The sequence below is a fragment of the Corvus kubaryi genome, unplaced genomic scaffold, assembly GCF_017639235.1.
Source record: "Corvus kubaryi isolate FWS band 111438036 unplaced genomic scaffold, C.kubaryi_AGA036_p1.0 71, whole genome shotgun sequence".
NCBI classification, from domain to species: Eukaryota; Metazoa; Chordata; class Aves; order Passeriformes; family Corvidae; genus Corvus; species Corvus kubaryi.
The window spans coordinates 14915334-14940263 of NW_024582059.1; the positions used below are offsets into that span (position 1 = coordinate 14915334).

At 41.9% G+C, this 24930-nt stretch overlaps 1 protein-coding gene across 27 annotated transcripts in view; it reads right to left on the bottom strand.

Moving 5' to 3' along the window:
- ADGRL3 (adhesion G protein-coupled receptor L3) overlaps positions 1 to 24930 on the bottom strand; it is a 492720-nt gene that overhangs the window by 249591 nt on the left and 218199 nt on the right. For 26 of the 27 annotated variants that reach the window (XM_042049541.1, XM_042049537.1, XM_042049533.1 and 23 more), the window contains 2 exons: positions 14147 to 14167; positions 13203 to 13416 (listed from right to left, as the gene is read on the bottom strand). In XM_042049541.1, coding sequence (XP_041905475.1) covers positions 13203 to 13416; positions 14147 to 14167 — 235 coding nt within the window. The remainder of the gene's footprint in view (positions 1 to 13202; positions 13417 to 14146; positions 14168 to 24930) is intronic. The other variant, XM_042049521.1, reaches the window with a different exon arrangement.

Sequence of the window (24930 nt, forward strand, 5' to 3'; positions counted from 1 at the left end):
GTTGCCATCTCAGAGCACAGCTCAAGGCCAGGAATACAAACATGAATTGATCTGCTAGCGCTGGCAGAGCCACATGCACAGACCAGCAAAAGTGAGGGGACTCACCTCATTAGGAGCTGGGAAGATTGGAGGGGCTGAACACAGTCACAGAAGAAAAGCACTGTAAAATATTAACTTAATTCCACACCGGCTGACTGTGCAACATCAAAGAAATCCCAGCTATATGACGCTCCTCAGCAAAATACAGATTGTCTCTTCAGTGCCAAAAGAGAGCAAGCACAGAGCTTGTCACCTACCCACCTGTTTCCCCATATCATGCTGGTGGGTAGGAAGACTGAAAATAGGAACTTCCCTCCCTGGGGGTGCTATCCCCATGGAAGCCACTTGCTGGTGCAGCCACACAAAGGCTGTTTGGAACACAGCAGATCCTGAGCACCTCCAAATCAGGGCACTCCGACTTCACTCTAGGGCAGTACAGGACCTAAACTTCCACACAGCCTAATAAGAGTCCCTGTAACCACATTGAAAAAAAAAGACATAAGGATTACTTAGAAATAAGCAACAACAGCACACTTTTCACAGAGAAAACACAGTGATCGCCTGGGAGCAAAAGGATGCTGAGAAGCTCCTAGGAAAAAAGAAAAAGTCCAGCAGAAAGTAGAAAGTATTAAAGCAAGAGTTACAGCTATCTCTGATGCCTAATAATGAGATGATAATAAGATGATAATCAAATGAAAAGCTTGGGTAAGAAGGAAAAATTTAAGCAGCTGGAAGTCAAAAGCTAAATTCTTGGGCATGTTACGAAGTCAGCTCCCTTGGACCCCATTTGCCTACTATGGTCTTACACACAGTGGGCAAAAGTGAGATATACAGTCACAGTGTGAGTTCATTGATTAGCAGTCATAAAAGTTTGGAGGTGCCAAGCTGAAAGTCACGACACCTGTGTGGGATATTAAAACAGCAATTTTTCAGCATTATATGTGGTATAGAAGCATGGGCTTAACAGATATCCAGGGCAGTGCCACTTTAGTGCTTTCTCTGCAGTTTTGAAGAAACCCAAATGACCAACATCTGTATCATAGTACAATTTGGATTTGCTAGTCTGCTGTAATACCTTTGGGGTCTTCTGGATGTTGCTACTGGTATCAGCTCTGAAGAGACGGTGTTGCTTCTGCTTCCTTCTTGATATTAAATCAGCTCTTTGTGTATGTGCAAGGCAAGAATTGTGCCATTTTCTCTTTTAAAAAGGCTGTCATTTGCTATTTTTCTGTGCACATGTTGCTGTACTTTCTCATATGTACATCCCCCTCTACATATATGCAGTCACTCTAGATGTATATACAAACATGCCAAATGTTGCACACTAAAGAAATGCATATATTTAAAACATCATACTGTATCGTGTCTATTTTGCCAATAGCCATCTGGGAGAGGGAAGGAAGCATAGAAGAAATACTTCATGTAACCAAACTAGATTTTGTACACTTCTCCAGAAAGAAAAATGTTCTGGCTACTCTTTCTTTTGCAAGAAGACCATTTAACCATTTGCACACCTTTAACCATTTAACCATTTGCACACCTTTAACCATTACTGTAATAGCTTTACCCAGATAAAGACAACCAAGCTACGCCATACGGCAGCCAACTTCAGCATGCCGCCACCTTGCTTTTCAGTGTATTTTTAAATGCCACAGAAGACAGGACAGGCACGTTTTTATCACCCTTACAAAAGACATATCCCTGCAAATCTCAGTGTCTCAGGTTTTTTTTATTTTCCTGTGTGGTCAACATATTTTTGTACAATTTTGTTCTAGTTAAGCCCTCCCATGGACCACCAACAACTGATGATGGCTCCTCTCACAGCACAGGGATTTCAAAATTACCCAGTGTTTACTTCAGGGCCTCATACTCATAGCTGAGCCCTTCAGCCATTCCTCTAGCCAATGCTAAGCACAACTTTAAATTAGCACCACAGGCACTGCAGCCTTGTTTCTCTTCTTGCTGAGCAACACTGGCCTGTGACCAATCTATCCTATAGATTTCCTCCTTCCTGTAAGACTCCTAATAAAATTTGTGATATTCAAAAAGTGATATGCTCTTGATTTCACATTCCTCTTTCACAGCTGCATTATTCCTGCTGAAACAGTGGAATGAAATTATGCATGGAAACTCTGCTGAGAATTTTCCTCTTCACAGAAGAAGAAAAAATGCTCAACATGCTCAGAATTCAAATCAGAACCAGAAGGGCCCCGATTCCATATACATGTTATCAATATGGTACACATTTGGAAATCACACAGTATCTGCCAAACTTGAGGGTGTCCCCCTAGGAGGAAGGGGATTAATATATAACCTTGGGTTAAAAGAGGTTACACAATCAGGATTTCCCATACCAACACTAAGGAAATTAAATTCATGGTGGAGATACTCTGCTGCTGAAATGCATGGAAACACTGGAAGAAACTAACATGATTAAAAAACATGAATTAATTATTTTATGCAGAAGAGCCCCAAAACACAGATTTGGCAGGTATACTCCTCAAACTCACTTATTTATTCATTCATTTTAGTGGCCCTGCTGTACTTTGTGAATTATTCTCCATAATTCAAGCAGACATGTAAGAGAGTTCCCACATATTTTAATACACATTCTGGAGTCTCAAAAATAAAAAAAATTGAACTATGTATCCATTTCTATGGGTGCATATCTGTGTACATCTCCAAAGATGACAGCTGAAAAAGGGAATATTGGGTTTTAATCTCTTAATTATGCTTTTTTCCCCCTCCCCTCTGAGTGCATTAATTTGGCAGTAAAGGTTTCTGCTCTCAGCAAAGGCTGAGACAACAAAGCCTCTCGGAGCCCTGATTTTTGGCACCACCTCACTCCTATATTATGCTTGAGGCTACTTCCCCTCTGACTGATTCTTAATTTGAATAAGCTTTCACTGAAGACTGTATCAGAACTGCAGCAAGTTAATCTTATTAAACCATACGAGTTTAAAAACTCATAGCTTGATGTCAGGCAGGCTGTTTCCAAATTGGTATACTTAAGATCCAAATTAGATCATGAGCAAAATATTAAAAGGCACTAGAGCCATTTAAGAGTGAACTTCCATTTTGAAAAGAAATTTCTGGGCATTGAGACCTCAGGACTCGTGCCAGTTCAGTGGGAGTCAGGCTCCTGGCTGCAATGGGTGCTTTTAAGTGCTTTTAAACCTTTAAAATTTAAGCTATGGAGAAAGGAATAAAGGAATTTATATCATCTCTTGTCAGTACTAGCACAAATACATGGGTCATTCTGAAGGATACTTTATGTATAGGAAGTTGTTACTCCAAACCAAAGTTTCCTGACAAAAACCATCTTTGGGTTTGGGGCACACTGTGTCAGCTGGCATTGAATCTGTTAGCTGATGCAACAAAGTGCGTTTTAAGCACTAACCAACAAAACCACCATCCACTTTCTCTCCATTTTATAAAATACTTATGGTTTTTAAATAATTGTCAAGTGTTTACCACTTCAGTTTTCCTTCAGCCACCTCTGGGTACACAAGATTTCCCCCCCACAATCGATAGACATGGCAGAAGTAGTGATTACGATACAATCCATGCTTGGCTCACCAAATGTGGCTTGCAGCAAAGCAGGTGGTGGGTGAGTCGCCCTTAGGTCCCCTTGACTTCCAGGAATATGGTGAGATGAATCGCTGGGTGTTCTTACCACCTGGATGCCATCCAGGCCACAAAAATGAGGAAAGACCTCTCTCTCTCTCTGTGGAGATTTCCTGGAAGGTTTCTACCTCCATGCCGACTTCAGACAGCTCTTGTCACATGCACAGCTACACAGGCCCCAAAGTGTTCTCTGGACTGCAGCCCACCACAACAGGCATTACCCTGCACTATTTAGTGCCTGGCTTTAACTCTTTCCATCTAGCTACAAGTGCAGCCAATCAAACAAAATTGATTTTCCAGAGCTCCGACTAATCCCCTGCGTTGAAGGTGACCTATATTCTTTGTGTGTGTATCATTAACAGGTTTGGGTTTTTTTAAGGTATCTTGGATATTAGATGCCTGTCTTCACCTGTCAGCAACTTTGCCAGTAATTCAAAAGGGCATCAAGCTGCACTTCTGATACTGGGAGGTTTGGGTTTTTTTTAAAGATGTCTTTTTTGCTCCCTGAAACATCAATGGTGACAGTTACTCATCTGCATTTGTACATGAAATTTTCCATGACTCATGGGAAAATCTCTTGAGATTCCAACTTGAGCACACTTCCAGTCCACCAACATCTGTGACAAGGTTATAATGCTCCAATATTTTTGACTGAGACCCTGGACACCTGCAACAAGTACTAAACTTTTTCCAGAACTAACCTTGCTCCCTCCAAACCTAATGGACGCTTTTCTGTTTTACTCCACAGATTTACTAGTACCAAGGACCTGACTTTACTTTCCATGAGTACTATCTGGGCACCACTGTAATCACTGCAGTGGAACAATCTGTTCCAAGCAACCAAGAGAGCCAGGAATTTATCAGGAGCAGCGCAGGTATTTTGGGGAAGGACACAATTGTATTTGCGTGGGTGTAATACTCTTGAGTCAAATGGGACATTCTGTGCAATTCAAAGCCAGTTGGGGAAAGGAAGAGCAGAAGCAGGCTTTACAGAGAGAAATGACCTCAAACTCTCAAATTTATGACAAACAAATTTTTTTTTCTTCCTCTTCTGTCCTTTTGGGTTTGCTTAAAAACAAAGGCTATTCAGGGAAAACAACAAGAACCTTCACACATTCGTAACAAAAATCCATACCAGCTCCCATAAGAAGAAATATTTGAAAGAACATCACCTTCTCCCTTGGAAAACAGAAAAGTTAGAAGCCATATGACAAATGAATACAAGCTAAGGAACAGAAATGGCAAAGGTAGCTTGGATGCCTCTGTCTCCACAGTGAGGAAGGATGGCAATGAAATTAAGACCTAACATTAATTTTTGACACAGTAAGATATTATCCTGCTGGACTTAAGAACTCCTAGAAGTCATCATGACCAGGGACTAAATAAGACTCAGAAAGGATTTGACCATTTATACAGGCAGCAGAAATACAGAACAATTACAATTATGGCTGAAAATCTAGAAAGAATTATTAAAAATCTTGGGCATTGGGGTGAAAGGCCATCTCTAACTACAAGGGATCAAAAACAAAAAAAGCATGGGAGCGGCAGAGAGAGTTCCTGCCCACTATGGGATGCCACATCCTACCCTGAGAGAGGCAGGACTCGGCACAGGGGCAAACCGGTGACTGTGTGGCAAAACTCTATCCCCATTCTAGCATCTTTCCTTCTGGCTAGCTTGAAATCCTTCCTCCTTTTCCTGCATTAGTTTTATAGTTCTCTGTTGTTGTCTTGCCCCATAACTCAGTCTTCCATTTCTCACAGTGTCTCTGTGATAAAGTTTTTTCCTTCTTTGTCACCAGCCCTACTCTGGGTAAAAGCATGTAATATACAGCCTGCTACCAACTGCAGCTCTCGGTAACAGACTGAATGCTGAGGCCGTAATTCAGTCTGGAGACTCCACTACTGCCCATAAACCACTCCCTGTCTCCCAGTTTACGATGTCAGCAGGACTCAAGCTGAATTAAGGCTTCTACTCTATATAACTGACACCAATGTATTATCTTATACATAATGCATAGAAGATGGCTCTAATCAAATTCCATACGCTGCCCTTTCTTTACATCACAAATGTGGCCTGGCATTTCTTATGCACTCCGCTTACTGATACATAAAATCCTTCTCCTGAATTACAATGGGCATCAAAACCTGTTCTTGGGTCACCGCTTCCAGTAACTGTCATTCCTTCCCCCTTCTTCCCAAAGAGGTTGAGATAAACTTCAGTTTATCCCACTAACAAAACTCAAATTTAAGGACCACATTGAACTGATCACCCAGGAACATTGCCTGCGTCAGTCCATATTTTCAATGCTGGCAAGCAAATGGTTTGTGTCTAATGGACATCTTTGGCCTGTTTGCATTTGGTATCAGCAGTGATCACACAAAATGCAAAGCCACGCTGTGGATGCCAAATTGCAAGCGTGCAAAGGTGATGTGTCTGCAAAGCATCTGCAGGGAGCACTTCCAGCCCTGCAGAGAGGCACAGAAATCCCAGGCATGCACACACAGAGAGTGTGGTAGAAGCCAGTGCTGGTTTTACATGTCTTGGAACAGAATATGGAGTTCAAGCTCCAAAGATTCCACAAAAGATGCAGCCAAAAATGTGCTGAATGAAAGCTTTGAAATGTCCTACAGAATAGACAATCCCCTGTGTATAAACCCAATTTCGACCTCAGGCACAGACTAACTGAGCTCTTTTGTACATGAAGAAAGACAGAAGCAAAAGAAAGCAATACAGATGCATCACTTCAAAGCCATCTCACCTCACAGCCCTTCAGACATTTTACCTAACCAGAAAACCAACCAGAGAAGGAGCGTGCACATATCTTTCTAATCAAAAGAAATTTTTGCTTTGTTACCTTAAGCTAGTGTAAGTCCACTTGGCCTGAACAAACCTTATAGACTATCTTGCAATGCTTTGCGTAGATTTAAGCCTTGTGGCAAGAAGACCAAGCATCTGGCGGCCAATTCCTGCCACAGCCTTGTATGACTGCCACATTCAGGTGGATGGAAGATGCAGGAAGACTGAACAAAAGCATCTTCGATGCTGATCACTTCAGCAATTTAGGTAATGGGCAGGAGGTGCCATGGGGGAGCACGCAGATGCCTGGCTTTAAACTCTGCTCTTTGGGCACCTGAGATAATGACTGCATGGTACAAAACCTGTTTCAGCAAAACCAGAGAACACCACCAAAGAGCCTAAAGCTGCATCTTCCCTGAGCACCTTTCTTGAGGTTCCAGGGCACTGCTGCCAGCAACACATCCGTCCTTGCTCAACCCTTTCTCCCATGTTACAAATGAGCTGCTGCTCTCAAGAAGCCTCAAATGTTCAGAAGAAAAACAGATGACAGGAGCATGTTTCACATAGGTCTTCTCCCACTGGCAAAAACTACGTGTGAAAGGCTGCCAAGGGCAAGCCAGTCGCTTCCCTCTGACAGGCTAGAGGTGGCCACTTTCACACTAGTAAAATAATGGATGCAGTAATAAACCTGGATTTTTCCTGCATGGTTTTCAGCATGTCATGTATTCAGAGGTTCTGAGGCCACTTTAAAATATGATTTACCCAAGAGATTATCCTATGTCTTCTCTTTGTCAGTTAAGGCCAGGGTGGGGTGGGGAACTGGAAAGAAACAAAACAAAATACCTGGAAAACTGAAATGGTCTTAGAAAACAGCAAAGATTAATTCATCCAGCTTCCTCCAGCATGCACACATCAAGGAGGCCTTTCTCTTTGGCCACAGGGGCTGCTGGTTGCACTTTGCTTTCTCAGCTCAAGTCGGGATTTTCCCAAATGGCAATGCACTGGAGTCACATGCTAACAGCAACCAAACCCCAACAGCCACGGCACAATACAACCATCTAATTATTTATTTATTTTAAGTGTGGTGTTTTATAGCTGGCCACAGCTACCAGTTGGTACCCAGGGAGGCCTAAAGCACTATTTTTGATCCACAGAGTCTTCCACGGGTTTGGAACCTAATTACCTTCCGAAGCTACTGCCTCCTCCTCATCTGTTACCATGGCAGCTGCAATCAGCTGAGATGTTTGGGCTGGCAAACCCTGATTTGCTAGGGTACCAGGGCAATTCCAAGGGGCTGTCATTTTAAGAATTTACTTCGACAGCATTTTCAGGAAAGGAAGAGGTAGGATAAATTAAGACTGTGTAGGCTGGGAAGTAGCAACAAATTTTAGAGTGATTCAACAGCCCCGTGCACAAAACCGCAATAGGACTTAGTGGTGGTGTTTGGTTATTTTTGACTTTTTTCTCTCTTAGTAATATAGCATATGTGCCCTTGTCCCAGGGTCAAGGTTCAGGTGAGATTAACAGAATTCCCTTCATTTAAAAATCTCTCCACATAGTGAGAAAATAGATTGTTTAACCAAGTGGTGAGGCTTGTTTTCTAACCTTTAAAATCAGAATCCAGGGAACGTGAGCTTCAGTATTCCCCGTCGATTTCTACTGGTTACAAAAACTGTTTAACTGAAACATTAGTATTTTTCCATATTGATGCTTTTCACGTGGAGATCTCAAAGCGCCAGACTTCTGCTTCCCAGAAAGCCTAGCTTCCCATTGCAGCATCTCAGTCCTTCAGAAATGTACTTCTCATGCCATCTGTGTGGTAACAAATTTAGAAAAATGAGTAGTATCTTGGCAGGCTTTGCAAAATGTGCTCAGGATGCAGAGGAGGGTGGTGGGGTTCCTACCAAATAGGGCATTCAGTATCTGACTCAGAGGTGATGACAGCATCTAAGCAGGGGGCTGTTTTCTAAGAAATACACCATTAATTTTGTAGAGCCTGACACAACTGTGCTGCAGTTCAGCTGAAGCCATCCCCTTCAGTCCTGCTGATGGCCTTGTCATTACAGAACCTCCAGGTCTGCAGCTCTCCTTGTCCTCTGCACCTTCCCACATGCACTGCAACAAGCTATTTAATATAAAAGACTCTACAAGAACATCCCAAAACTAGTATGTTCAAAACCAGTGGCCATTTTATGAATGATTAACGTGAATTATCCTATCTGTAAAATACAGGTAATCCTGCCTCTTTATTTCCCAATGCAAGTGCAGATCACTGACATTTGAAAAGTGTCTTGAAAATCACAGGAGCTGATAACATCAATAACAGCACACCATGAGATGCAATATTATTACAATAATAATGGCACTCATTTCAGACTCCTGCATTTTTCAGGTCATCAACCAAAAACATTAGCAAAACACAGCCCTTCAGAAGATGAAAAATCTTTGCAGTGTAATGCAAGCTGCTTCATTCAATTTATTTATTCTCCCCTATGCTGTGCAAAGTGCCTGCTACCATCCTTCCAACTACCAAGAGAGTTCTGAGTGCCCCTTCTCACATAAAAGGATTAGGCCCTCTGATGAAACTAAAGGGAAATCTGGGAGCAGCTGACCACAGCCTTACATTCCTGCAGTCTTACGCTTTTTCTAATTTTTTTTTTTTAAGTCTTGACCTGCAAGCTTCATCAATGATGTCAACACTGAAACCACAGGGACAAGCCATGCAGATCAGATTCAAACCTAAAGGAAATTAGCTCAGCTAAGCTACTGCAGGCCCAGCAGGACATCTAGTACCTCCCAGCTGTGCCTCCCTTCAGGGGAGAACAGAGGAGATAGCTGAGCAGCTTTCAGCAGCCCTCATCCCCAAGCCAGAAGTGGTAAGAGCAGCATACAAGAGCTCTGCATGGCTCTGCTCTAGCAAAAGGCAAATGCTGCCTACTTTGCAAACTGAGCTCTCCGAGTTGTTGAGAGGGATCAGTTCCCCAGCAAGAGCCGTCCGCATCTCCTAGGGTGGAAAGAATTTTGCTTTGATCTTGAGAACAACTGCTGAGACCTGTGAACACTTCTCTCCTGTCTCTTCTGCTCTGCCTGCTGGTTTTGTCATTTTGCCTCATTATTCCATCCCTCCTTTCCTTCCTCCAGATTAAGAGTAGCAGACAATGGTTGGGGTAGACGAGGATCCGAAAAGCAAAAGGAAAGCCTTGCTCTTGCCTTTAGGGCAAAAATTACAATTGTTCTGTGTATGTGTACCTACATGTCAGGTACTTCCTACTATTCCTACCTGGACTTCCCTCTCCTCCTCACCCTTTTTAACATGTGAGGTTAAAGCCTACGGAACAGAATGTTCTGAACTACAAAGTTAAATACGAAGGTGGTAGTGACAGCACAAAGTTCTGTGAACACACATGCAAAAACCTGATCCACTCCTCTTCTTCCTTCCCTCGCTTTCAACCCAGGATGCTTCCTTGGTGGGAAGCATCCACAGGAAATTCAAGAGAGCACACCAAAAGCTATTTTTTTTCCTTTTTCTTTAGGGTGTTTTTAATATACTAAACTGTGTTAACACTATAAAAACAAAGACAACTCTTACGGGAATAGGAGGCTGCTTTTCCCTATTGTTCGCAGAGAACTCTGGCTGTTGGAATGGATGATATGTTAATTTTGTGGCACAGTCGCTCAAGGGAGGACATAGCAAAGTCTCCCATGGTACAGTGCACACAGTTTACAATGGGCATGGTTAGAATTTAATTACATGTTACAGCCCTTGAAAAGATGCTTCTCCAAAGCAAACATGCTACGAAATACATTTTTTTCTAATCACGACAGGAAAAACTTCAGTTCATAAAGCACACTGTCTGAGCTGTTACGGGCAGCAGCTGCTTGGATGTTTGAAGGAGGGGCTGGCAAAATAAAAAAAAAATAAAGGCCTCAGAGATTTAACATCCTATAAAATAGCTCCCTACAAGCTGTTTAAATGTCCTTTACTTCAACAATACTCTCAAGATTGTAGAGAGTTTCAGGGCAATACTTGCAGCAAGAGTTCCTTGTGTTCCCTCTGCTTAGGGAGATCCACAAACACACCGTAAGATTTATGCCTTTCCCTTTCAAAATAACTTCACATAGTCGTCTGCAAAAATTAATTTATATAAGCATACAGAAGAAAGGAACATGTTAGCTCAGGCTGTTGGGTTTTTGGGGTTTTTTTTGGTGGGGGTGGGCTGGGGGACCAATCACTAATACCTACCATAAATCTGCTCACTCACAGCCTCAGCTCACATACTAGCACCACCTCTGTCTCACACACACTTTCCTTCCCATCTTTCCCTCTCTCCCCTTCCCACAACCACGCCGGAATGCGTCCGAGTCGGCTGAGCAGTGTTGCTGATTAAAATCTGCCAGTAGTTACACAACTTATTATAGAGCCTACAAGGGGACTGTGTATTTATGAATACAATAATTAATCAATGCATAATAAGCACACACTGCACATACCACTTTTCTTTCCATACACAGACAGCTTCAATTACCATGCAGGTTACACTGTCATGACAATCTTCTAGTTCCCAGTAGCTGCTCCCCTACCCTGCAGCGTTAGCAAAGACAAGCTCACGGTGTTAGAGCCTGCATTAATCTGCAAACCCACCCAAATACTGCTAAATTGATTAATTTTGCAGGTAGAGGCTTTCAGAAGAACATGCCATAGTTAGTGCCACAACTACTAGGCTGTCACAATTTTCCTTTTAAACTACTTTTTTCAGAGGCTGAGCTATAAAGCGTACTTGGAGCTGTGAGCTGACAGACTGGCTTGCATCTTAAGAACATATTTCATTTTAATGGCTTTATTTTTAAATTGTTTCAACTCTTTGAATTAATGGAGATTTTAAAAAAGAAATTAGACTGACAAAAATGCAAAGTAAAATATTATTCCCTTTTTTACCTTTCTTTTAACATCAGACTATATTTATTTTCAAGAAACTCAGTAGTACCCAATAACAGGACTGCACGCCTTTTCCCCCCTTCAGTGTCCATCCTTTTCAGCACCACTTTCTGCCCAAATGAAAAAACAGAGGTACTTTGCCCCAGAGATGAGCTTCCCTGCTAACTCCATTTGAGCCTACACTGATGATACCTGGAGGTGAGTAATCACCCAAAGTTTCCCATGCAGTCCCATGGTCACAGAAGATGATTATGTGCCCTCCTTGACCCAAGGGCCAATGTTATTGCAGACTTGCTTCACGTAGGGATGGACTAGAAGGTTGCAGAGCTCTGCATTTGGCTCTGGAGCTGCTGCCTGGAGGACTATTACATATATATATATAAAACTATTAAAACTTTGTGCTCTCTAACAGCCCACAAAGGGGATGACATGGTTTTATTCTGCCAATATGCAGAGGATTAAGGGTTTCTGCTTGAAGCCACTACCAACCTGAACAGGAGAATTACAGTAATTCCACTAAAACCACACCAAATCCAAGGGACTGGCTGATGGCACGTTGTTACCCTTCCCACTTCTCCTGAAAATGTAGCTGGCATAACCCTATAAACAAGACTTCAACCAGCTACGTGAGGGGGTCCAGCTTAAAGAATTGTCTTAGAGGAGCCATATGCAGCAATGGGGACATTTTTCACAAGACCTCTCAACATTTTGAGACCTAAATACTCAACATGGAGCAGTTCTAAAAGGAAGTCAAAAAAAGCAGTTAGCCTGTGAAACACAGATGAAACTCATGTTGCTCACACCAGTCTATTTTAGCACAAAGCACTTCACAGCAAACGACAGCAAGATACTCCATTAAAACCCTGCACTGCTTTAAGCCATAAGGTCACTGTTAGGACCCAAATACTGTTGTCATGACATCAATTAGCAACACTTTGCCTATGCCAGTGCCATTATTAATACCTTGAAATACTAATCTCTATTACTAATTAACAGTCAAATGCACTAAATAATTATTCATGTATTAGGAATGTATTACCGAATTCAATTACACATCAAGAGCTGTGACTTATGCATCCTTCCCACAACACCACTTGTACCAGAAAATATCCTTAAGAATTCAGCAACATTTAAAAGGCTTTTCATAACCAAGATACCTCTCGGTTAGAATAAACTGTTAGGCCCTGGCTCTGCAAGCCCGACAGGAGTCTGTCTACATGTATAACTGTATCTCAGCTACCATTTCCAAATGCAGCAGCCACGCTTCACAGCTACAGTTATTATACAGAAATTTAGCAATTCATCAATGAGAATACCAACGCTCAACTGGAAATTCAGATCCTCCCTAAAACTAAGCCTGGCAACACAAGGAAGGGTGCAGACACTTCTTTGTGTTTTGAAAACTGTAAATGTTATTCTGAACACAAAATATTAATTGTTCGAAGGCGATTACTGGCCTTCTGTTTGAACACAGCACAAAAAGGAGTAAATATGCATTTTGAGAAAGATTTCACTTCTACATTCATTAAGAGCCTTGATATTTAGGAAATTCAGAAGGAAAATTGGGATGCAGTGAAAATCAAGATGACTGATGAGCAGTACTTAGAGGAAACGTTATTTGCATTGCATGATGCTAAACCAACTCGGTTAAACCCAGAGTTTAGCAATGATAGCTGTAATTCTGTGCACATACATCCAGACTAAGTACCTGCATTTTCTCATGCAAACACACACACAAACTGGTGTGTACGCTCCGGATTAAAAAACCAACAGTCAGCAAACAAAGAATATTAAATACTATACCTTTGAGTCATAATCTTATAGGCATCTGGCAGATAACAGCGGATATTCTCCATCTGAGCAGGATCAGAGTCACAGATCTTATCATCGGTCCTGCCATAGTTGGCACTTTCGATCATGATAACATCTGTTCCCGGGCAGCGCAGCTCGATGGGGTAACTCTCGCAGGACAGCTCCCTTCGGACCACAGCCATGGGCACTGGGGCACGGCTGAAAGCTGCAAGGATTAACACAGAAACACAGTCAACACTGACTTTCCACACTGAGGCTAAAATTAAAAGCGGAATGACGTTTAAGCAGCAGGTTTTACCCATATGCTGTGCTGAGATAGTTTCGGTACCATTGAGATAAGGTCTGTAGAAACGGGGTCCGGTCGCTGGCTTGCTGGCTGCCCAGAGAAATCACTTCTCCACTCAGTGACCTCATTTTCTCATCTCAGAAACAAGCTCAAGATCCCTTTTATATAGGGCTTTAGAAATCCCTTACTGAAACAGGTAAATAGCAACTATGGCACTGTTATTAGTTCTACTTACCAGGGGCAAAACTAGTTGGCTTTGATACATAAAATTACAGTCCTGTGTTGTACTTGAACAGGCAAGGGAAATTTTATGACAACAAGCAATCCAAGCACCAGGATCCCACCTGCTCAGCAAGATTGCACCTGTCCTACAGGTGTCCTACATCTGTATTGCTCCTGGTCCTTTTCTTAGCCCTTAGAAAATGTGACCCTAATGGCTTTTGCTGTAGCCTGCAGCATGCCAGCGGATGGCCTGCAGGTTCTGGCAACCGTCCCAAAGTTTGGGCCCTGCAGTGATACTTTCCATGGAAAGGCCAATTTATGGGACACCAGATGACTTAAGTTCAGTCTTAGCTTTGAGCTGGATCTGCCTAGATGGTCAAATAGCTGGCAAATACTTGTGAAATTAAAGAGCTCTCAGAAATCTTACCTGTTTTAAAAGAAATCCAGGCTACAGTTTGCAAAAGAAAAAAAAGAAACACACTTTGAGATGCCTTGAAAACACAGCCCTACAATATTAGTAAACAATGTCACTTGACAACAAGCAATTGTATTTCCCATCTTTACAGCTTCTTTGATCCAAAGATCTTAAACAGCTTGATGAACATGAATATATTAATCCCCAAACATCCATATGAAGTAGCTACACATTGTCTTTCTCAACTCAGCTGCAGAAGGGTTTTGCAGCTTCCAGAAGATCTCACGGGAAATCCATGGTGATGCTGGGAACCAAATACTTATTTCCCAGCCTAGCACACCAGTCACAAGCTGAAATAAAAGCCAGCTCCTTTCCCGCTTTATTCCACGAGAATGAAAACTCACCCGCACCAAAAAGGTTTCCAGATACAGGCATGATGTGCCCTCCCAGCTAAATTTGTACACTTCCAACCACAAAACTCAATGCACAACCCAAGCCTGTCTCTGTGTGACGGTGATAGAGGTTTAACCCTCCAGTAGATCCATGGCCCATCTGACACCAGGCATCTTTCAACAACTCCCCTTCCTCCTGGCCCCATTATAAAAACACCAAAATACCTTCTCCCTGAACCAAAAATCCCATCCAATGTTCTGCTCGTTTGTTCTGTAAAACTTCCCCGTGGTACATGCACACCAAGTTGGCTTATGGAAAATAAGAATATATTGATGTTTCTCGGAAAACCCTTTTAACTGTATCAAGGCTGCTCTGTCTGTCAGGCAGCAATCCAACACATTGACTTCCATGAAGCTTTCTATTATTGTCAGTTGTCTCATTTGTGTATCACTGGACAGATTCTCAGATTCCCATTTCTGTAAATCTGCAGGGATTACTTTAATATCAGACCCTCACTGATGTGCCAGAGTTCTGGACTAATTGCCAAACTCCCAAGACAGACATGTACTTATTCTTGAATAATAGCTTGCACAATTAGCACAGCTTTAGGGTTTAGATCACTTGAGATGTCCTCCTTCCCTGAGATGGGAGAAATGTTTTTGCCCTGGGCTCGTATTGCACCATATATTTGTGTAATGCATTAAATTCTCACTGCCACCAACTTCTGTTACAGGAGGAGGAAAATGAGGAGGACAAGCATGAACCTCTAAGATGCACTGCCTCATTCTTACCCTTGGCTTGATGCCACTGGTCAACAAGGCGAATGGAGGAAGGATGGGACAATGTTAGAGACGGCATTTGATAGAAGAGAGAAGACAGCCAGAAAGGCAGAGTCAGCAGAGCCTGGCAATTTTAGCCTGCCCTACAAACAGCTTCAAGAGGTACTAAGTTTGCTCACAGGGATCTGTCCACAGAAGCCTGCAGAAGGCCCTGCTCTGTGAAACACCGGACTTTACGGCAGAAGGCCAGTGCTGACCAAAAAACTTCTGATGCCAGGATTCTGATTTTGGAAAAGAGCTGTGGTGAGCTCTCCTCTCAAGCCTGTTCTGTGCTAAACCTGAGCAGATTGGTGACATGGGAGGCAGAAGGTTTCTAGCAGCTTTTGGCAGAATGCTGAGGCCAAGGGCCCTCCCTCCTCCTGCCATGTGCTTAGATGACTCCTGCTAACTGCCAAAAAAATGACAAAATGAGGTTTACAGGCAATATTAGCTGTTTGGAGCTATGGTTTGGCCCAGTCTTTGGGCAATCTGGATCTTTTTCTCTGGAAGGTTAATGTAGGCTATACAAAGGGCAAAGTGAGTTGTTAATACTACTTCACTTTTTACAGTTCCCTCTACAGAATACAAAACTTCTGACCTGCATGATTCAGAAAGTATCTTTTTGCTCTTAATTCCTTTTTTCTTTTTTTCCAGTAACTATTCTATATCAAAGAAAGACTTCAAACACGTGAGGGCTGAGGAGAAGCCTGCTTAAAATCACAAAAATTAAATGCCTGAGAATTCACTCATACAAACCTGGTGTAATTGTCAAACAGCAATACTGTACAAAAGCAGCTAACAATAACTCTCGTGTTATGCTGGAAATAAGACATTAAGAATTGCTAACAGCAAGTTACAAAACCATTAAAGATAATTCCCTACCTCTAGTGAGAACACATTTCTACTATCATGAGTGTGTCTCCTGTACATGAGACTTTACAGCATTGATCTACCAAAATTGCAGGAATATCAGTTCCAAGGACGCCCCCAAAGCACCCCAAACCCAAGCTGAACACCCCTTCCCCAAAATAACAGCTCATGTTCTACTCTCCAGGAAATAATCTCTGGACACATGCAAACATTTCTAGATTTGGCTTTAAACTTCCTGGAATTCACTATATTGCCTTTCACTTGCTGTAAGGAGGACAGCTTTCACTTACAGACACCTCCGTGTGGTATCATGGAGTCAACATTTACATTTATTTTCTGGATAAAAAGCATAAAAAATTTAACACCCTGGAAAAACTAGAAGCAGCTGAATACTGTAATACAGCATGATCTCCTATCATGCTTTCTCCTAAAGCAATAAGCACATGTTTTCCATCCTGCCATTGTCCACCAAATCACTCGCTCTGCATGGCGTTTTTTTTCTACTCCAGTATCTGCAGTAAATACTCCGTAGGGAGATTAGAGCCTGGCTGTTTATCTCCTTGTAAACACATTTTTTGTTGTTGTGTCCCTATATGATAATCTTACTTAATCATTTTTACTGGCTTTCCTGTAAGGAGCAAAGATGTTTTGCTTTTTGCCGTGAAACAAGATACATCAAAGCCCATCTGTGAAATACACAGCACGACTGTATTAATTCATTAATACACTTCTCTCTTTGAGCAGCTCCCTATCTTCGCAGTCTCTCATTGAGCTCCTTATTTAATCTCCTAAGTAAGTGACCTAATTGTTGGCTTGAAGTCAAGAGGAGCTGATGGCTGCTCACTACTTTGAAAAACAGGTGTCTTTTTCCAGGATTCTATGTGCAGACAGCCATCTAAATACAGAACTTTAAAAGAGTGTTTTTCAAATTCTTTAACGTTTAAATGTGTGCCAGCTCGAGTTTTTTAAGTGCAGCCATTTGGTGGAAAATAATCCTTCTGAGCTTCTGCAGGGCAAAGTGAGAGCAGAGGGTGAAAAGGCAACAGATAATGACAGGATTTTATCTGGGCGATTTAGAACTCCTTTGTCTCTGCTAATTTCAGGAGCTGGAAAATTAAGTAAGTGATCAAAATCTTGTGCTTTTTCTCCCCCTCGCTTTTGACCTCAGAACATAATTGCCTCTTGTCATGCCTGCAGGGCATGGGCTTGTAGTTATCACTGTGTGCTTAATCAAATGCCGAAATAGCCTTTAAATTATGTGTCTCCTTGGCTGCTAGAGACTTGTTGAGCTCGGTTACATTTAGAGGCATGATGGTAGTAGATGTACTTTCAAAAGAAAAGTGCGGGTTGATGCTTTCAATCAGGTTTTATATGCAATTTTCCCAGCAAAATCATGTTCTGGCTCAGAATTTTCAGAGTGAAATTTCAGTGCATATTTAAGGCCTGTGAAACAAAAGCTGGAATTGTAGAGATAATTATTTTCACAAGCTCTGTATACGATTTGGTCTGCCCAGCTAAATATCTGACTTACTGTTCCCAAGTGCAAACAGAACATGCTGGAGGAAGAGGTTTCCTAGTAATTTGCAGGAATGCTTCTGTGTTTGTAATTTTGCAATACTTAATACTCCCACAGTTCACCTTGGCTCTGTGGGGAAAAAAACCCATAAAGTAATGATAATAAAAAAAGCCTCTTCCCCTTATTCTCAAGCCTACTCGGGTGTGGGTAGGAGTGGAAATCCCTTTCAGTCAATGAGTCAATGGCCTATGTAGGACTCACTCCATGACAAGAAGCACATTCTGAAGTGAATCAGGGCCCTACTTTTCCCTATTAGGATATAAAGTCTCCGTAGTGCATTTGTTTGCAGCGTGCAGACATTGCTCAGTATTTCTTCTCTGTCTCTTTTCCCTAATCCAAATTTTGCCTGGCCTCTGATCTCAGGAGCAAAAGCCTGAGTTAAAGATGGTGACAACATTTCTCAAGCATCCAATACTCCTATTTCCCAGTATTTTCATTGCTTACAAATATTGATAAAGTTCTGACAAGCTTAAAAAAGCTTGGTTGGTCCAAAGTTCTTTGAAATCTTATGATTAATATACAAATATGGAAATACCATTCTCTCTTCCCCACCTTCTCTACAGATGCTGACAATTAAAAAAAAAAAAAAAGACAGCAAACAAGTCTGGCTTTTCTTATGGTGGAAAAGCCTTTCTTCTACTCCCAGCCTGCAGTGGGGTTAAAGGTGCATCCTACAGACGATGGCTGGTGCCAAGACATTGCAGCAAATGCTTACAACATCCATATCCAGCTCCCCAGGGGAAGAAATGAAGACTGAAGGCAGCCAGTGTGGCCGAAGAGCTGAAGCCATCAGCAGAGCAAGGTTGGACAGTGCTGGTCCCCACTCCCAACTCTCCCCTCTGTGCCTCAGCAGATTGTTGTCTCATCTATCAAAATGGAAAACTTATCTCATCTCCCCCGTTAAGCACTCCAAAATCTGCTACAGAAAGGAAGAAGAGAATTAGATGCATTCTCAGAAAGTGAAAAATGTGGCTTCAGCTTTGGTTTCCCCACATGAATCAAATACCCACATCCTCCTGGACTATCTCGAGCTTTCTTATTTAATAGAATATATCACAACCAATTAGCAACTTTCCTTTGGTCACCTTCGCCAGCCCTAGTGATCCCCCTCACCCAGCAAACAGACCTCACAAACTGAAAGAGCATCTTTTTACATGGTGGGATGGAGTGTACAAAAAAAGAAGAGAAACAGAAGCCATAGCAACCAAAGAAAAGCTAAAAAAACCAGAAAACCCTCATACCCTTCCCTGTGCAATTTATGTGGAGGTTGAGGTCAAATATCTTATGGTTCCATAAATTGCTTACTCTGTCTCCATTATAACACTCAAGGGGCACCTGCTAGGGATTTGCTCCCAGCTTCTGTGAGTGAAAATAGAATAGATGTTCATCTGTAAGTTTATATCTGATGCTCTCCCCCACAATTAAAAGGATACACAGAAGATTGTAGCAAACATAGAGAGGATTTTCTGTAGGGACTGCCAAAATTCACACACAGTCAGTGAATTTTCCAAGGTAACACATTTATGGATACAAACAGGAGCACAAAAAAACCCAAAACCTACCCAAGTCCTAAACTGCACACCTCTGAAGCAAGCCTCTGTCTCCATGTGTAAGCCTCATGGAAAGCACCTTCTATTTCCATAGCAGATCTCCTTCTACAATTCTAGGCAGCCTAGAGGTCAGATCTCAACACAGTGATGGACAAACAATTGGCCCTTTCCACCACCCTCTGGATGCCCAAAAATGGACAGCAGCCAGAGGACTGAGCAGCAGACAGCTGCATCCTGGGCTACTCCTACTATTCACTCCTCTTATCACTGATACTCCTGATAAATATCCTTATTCTCTCCCCTCACATTACCAAACCCTTACTTAAAGTATGGAGAGGCTTTTCTCATTAGTAAGAAGCATTAGGTTCTTTTAGACTCTCTCAGTATCTTTCTAGAGAAGAGAAAAGAAACTCACAGACAATGGGAGAGTGTACTGGTGGAAGATCACCAGAAGGAGGCAACAACAGTGAAGTGGATGCATTTGCACCTAGGGACGAGAGTTCACAAGGGAAATTGGTCATTGCAAGGCCCTGTGAGAGAAGAAAATGAAGTGATAAAAGAACAAAACTACAGAATCAAGATGGTAGCTCTGAATGGAGGAGTTTGACAGGAGGAGGTGACTGAGGCACTGTGTGAAGACAGACTGAGCCAGGGAGACCCAAATCAGGCCTGAGGGAGGAAGCAGTGCAACAGCAGTACTTGACTTCCCCTCTGATTCTCCATTCCCATCTTCTGGGACTCATGGGCTGCTGCCTCATTAGTGAGTGATGGGAAAGTCTGAGAACTGCAACAAATTTTCTTTTCAACAAGGCTTCATCTTCACCAATTTCCCCTTTCTGGAGAGGTGAATACCTCTGAAGCTAATCTCTACACCAGAGCAAGGCATCACCACGGGTCACTATCCTCCAAGCTGCTAAAGAGGCAGTGGTTTGGGGTAAATCCACCTGCCAAGGAGCGTGTTATTGAAAGGAAAAGGGATCCTGCTTTCTCCCTAAGACAAAGCCTCCTATCTCCAGCCATGGCTCAGCTGCTGGACGTGCATCCAGTTCTGTGCTTGCTGGACCCCTTCAGGAGGCATGTCAACTCAATAATTCACCAAAAAACTAAACCAGCAAGGAGGAGAAGGGAAGGGGGAGATTTCTGCTGGGCTGATAGAGTTGAATCAGCTCAGAAAAGGTTAGCTCAGGTCACAGGAAGAAAGCAGAAGATTTTTAGAAGGAAGGGAGACTGAATTTAGAGTGCTCTTCAAAAATACATGACAACCTACCTTCAAATCAGAGGTCAGAAGCACAGTCCCAGCCTGAGCTTAATGTCACTTTAGTGAATTTAATTAAAGCAGAAGCAACAAGTTGAGGACAACAGACAAATAAAATGTGGCCTCCAAGGGGATGTTGAATGCAAGTACATTAATATTCAGGCTCCATCACAGGAAAAAAACTATTCCCAAGTATCTTCTCCTTTGCAGTGGATCATCTAATTTGTAATGAAAGGCACACGTAAGATACTTGGATACAAATGTTCTTTAAATTTACAGGCTTCCTTCATGTGAATTACCTTTCAAGTATAGGAAAGCAGTGCACAGACAAGTAAAGTGTCTGAGGTTAAAGCCCTGCACTACAGTGCCTAAGTTCTATAACCAACCCTTATGATAAACTTGCCCTGCAGCCTAACAGTGACGTTATTAAAATATCTGGCTTTTATATCCTGGTCCATAACATTGAGACATTTGTATTCTCAATAAGGAAGCATTAGGTTCTGAGCCACAGGGACCAGTCCTTCTTACAAATCCATACACCACAAACTTCACTGGGGTCTTTAGTAAGGAAAAACATGTCACTTATTTCTTACCCAGCTCAAAGTTACTGTTGTTGCAATCAGCACTTAACTGTCTCCTAAAAAAAAACCCAAACACCTCAAAATCAGAGAAGCTTTGACTTTGACATTGCTGAACAACTTTGATATCTCAAATTTAATGCAGCACAAATTAATGTGGTGAAGCAAGTAGGACTTGAGTAATAACAGAATTTGCCCCATTTAAAATTACTCCACTGTAGGTTTTAATTGTAGCCATTAGTAAGGTTAATTTTTTAAACTCATATAAAAACTTTTATAAACCACCATAGCAGATGTAATCATGAAGGCAGTTAGATAAATGAGCACCAAGGGTTTAGCCTAAGAACATTAAGTAAAAAGGATCTGTTCATAATTTTCAGATTTCATATTAAATCGTAAGTCCAGTTAAAATTAGAGGTTTTGTTTCCATTTAAAATGCTAGCTTAAATTCCTACCCTTTCTAAAATAATGCAAAGCTGGAATAGCTTTCCTGTTACCAGCAGAGTTTTTTTAGGTTTGCCATTAGAATGGGATTCAGTAGGATTTAGTGGTAGCCCAGATGGATATTTCCCAAGTGCTCTTCTACATCTTGTATCACTGTGAACTGGGAGGTGGCAGCCCTGGGCTACAGGAAGCAGGATGAGGATATCCTGGAGGAAGCCAAGACACAAATGCATCCTCAAAAGTCAGAGATGGTCTGCCATGGAAGATGAAACACAGCCCAAATTTTACTTCTATCTCACCATAGGAGAACAAAATCAGTGGGGGAAATCCCAAACATAAAACCACACCAAACTAACTAACTGACCCCAAAAAACAAAAAAGTCAGGAAGAGACCCAGTGAACTCAGCAGGTTCAGAAATACTTTTAAGGCTGTTGAAAATTAGACAGGTTGGATGCATTTAGAGCTTTGCTGAAGAGCTGCAAATAATAGACTCCTACAAATAATACCTTCTCAAAGTTAAAGTTTAATTTTGATTTACAGTTCCCTGAAAAGCCTCTGAAGGGGAACATTAAAGCTCTTGTAGCAATATCTGCATTATTACAGAAATGATGAACAGCAGAGTGAAGATTACTTTGTGCTGTTTACAGACTTGTTTATCAGAGCAATAAATCTATTTTTAAGTTTGTACTGCCTCAAAAGGAGAACTATGTGAAATCTGGAGAACTGTCCAGAGAAAAAGACAGGCAGGCAAAAAAGAATTTCTACTGAAGTATTAGAGCCTGTCACTCAAATACATGTAGAAAAGTCTGGGGCCCCAAATATTTACCATTTAAACCAACTGCTTTACATCAAAGGCCAAAAATTACAACTTTAGTGTTCATTTTACAAGAAGTTACCCAAACCTCAAAGACTAGCCATCTCAAGGAAGTAATATGGCCAAATCATAGATCATTAAATAACTGATTTTTCTTTGTGTTTTAGCCATCACAGCTCCTTTGAGTCTCTGCCATGAACAACAATAGGGAATTTGTTCTTTCTACTAGCCATAACTGTGAAAGTTATAAAGAAGTCTGAGACTACTTTAAGATCTCGACTTCTCAGGATTGCATTCCATTATATTTTTTAGATATATGCACAAACTTCTAGAGAGGCATGACACAGGCAAAATGGCAAGCATAGTTTTCTACGTGGCAAGATGACATTTGGGGTCCCCTATTAAACACACATTAAAGGTCACTGATTTTTAGAAACCTGGGGGTGCTTCTTAGCAAGACCTGTGAGTAACCTACAAAGAACCTGGTCCCCAGCTGCTGGATGAGGTTTTCCATAGCATGCCAGATATGAGCTTCATCCTAGCAACACAGGCATGAGATCCAACATCCTTTTATGCTGATACACTAAAGAGAATTACAAGCAGGCTGTGCCAAGCCATTCTTTCCAGTCCTCCAAATCATGATTCCCCAAATTCTGGGACGTTACTCCCCCTCCTCCTTTGACCTCAAAATATCAAGGATTTCACCTCAGAGTTACTAGCAGCTTCAAAGAGCTTTGCAGAAGCATATGCATTTATCTAACCAATGGCCAAATTTATTTACTTCCCCTCAATCTTAAAAATAAAAAACAGCAGAAGAATTAAATTTGGGGAATGAACTGAAACATGCACACTTGCTCCAGGTGGAAATATATCCAAAGTAAAAGCAGATTTTCAAGGAATTCACATATTTTTGCCTGTAGTACCCCTTTTCTCCTCAGCAGAAACTAGCAAAACATTAAAACTAATTAATTAACTCCAGAACATGGTTCACCTTCTAGGAAACAGAACTAAAATTTTGAGTGATGAAGTTTCCTATTGCACCCACCTGCTCACAGCAAGCACTGTGCATAATTATTTTCCCACCTAATATAACCTGTGCAAACATTACTCCAGAAACACTGTATGCCTAGAAATGCACGTGTATATAATACTTACACACGCACAATATTGCCCCCCATCTCAAAGAGAGTCACAAAAAAAAAAATCTGAAATAATGATCAGCTGTAGGCTCCCAGAAATGCCCTGAAGGTATCAACTGCTCCCAGAAGAGTCATGTGAAGAAATGAGAGCTCCTGGGGCTTTGTAGTAGGGAGGGGATGCTATACTGTGGTACCACCAGGAGTGCCATTGGAGATCCAGGGCACAGCAGCGTGGCCAAACTCACCTTACTACATTTTTATCTGCAGTAAACACTCTGAATCCTGCCCTCCCACACCCCACCAGCTGCAGAGGAGTCCCAGGATACAAGTTTCTATTCATTTTCCACTCCAGCCCTCAAAGTGGTTAACAACAGCCTAAAAAGCATTTTAAAAAGCACCAATAACAAGTGTGAGTAGTCACAGAGACATTGTGCTCAGTTAAAAAAAAAAAAAAAAAAACAGGCTAAAAATCAACCTGGTACTGGTTAAAAAGCAGCCCTGCTTTATGAAATCCCTGCAGCACTGGATATCATTACTTGTTCTGTGGGAAACTGTAGGGCTCCTGCACAGACACCCATGTGCTCAACTGAACAAAATGAGGGTCTGTGCCCCAAAGGACACTCCAAAGAGAAGAGGGAATATGTGCAGAGTAGGAACAGGAGCTAGAGTAGCACAGAAAAGGATAGTCATGCTGTGTAACAAACAAGTGCAGATGCTACACTTGAGGGCACAACGCTCACCAGTTCAATGAAAATATAGCTGAAAAAAAAATTATCTAAGTTGCTTCAGGAGAAAACCACTGCAAACAACTATGATGGATGGAAGACTCTTTCTTTTTTATCACTTTTTTTTTCTTAGCACAATCACTAAACTTGTTTCAAATTGTCCTCCGTCAAAAAGTAGATGAAAGAAGTAAATCTTTTCCTGATCTCTCTGGCATCAAAAACCAGGATATATTTGCCCAGCCTAATCAGAGAGAAATAGTGGGCCCAAAGGCAAAAGAAATATTTTCAACAAAATAACCTGATGAAAGAGTCCATTCCTCCTTCCCCTATAGATAAGGTGTCAGAGAGAGCAGGACTTTTTTCAAGCCCCAGCACTGCTGTGACACCAGAGGATGCTCACGCACAGAAAGGGCTCTTGGAAAACCAGGAGGCCAAAGCTAATTTAGGCACCTGAACATTGCAGCATGTGATGCAGTTTCCCTCATCAGTGAGAAGAGACACAGGATCCAGCACTCCCAGCCAAGCAGTCCCTGTCAGCCAGGCAAGATCTGGGAGACTGCAAATAATGCTGCCCTTAGGCTTACAGCCCCTTGGCTTTGGCCTCTCAGGACAGAAGATGGTCTAGGCAGCTTC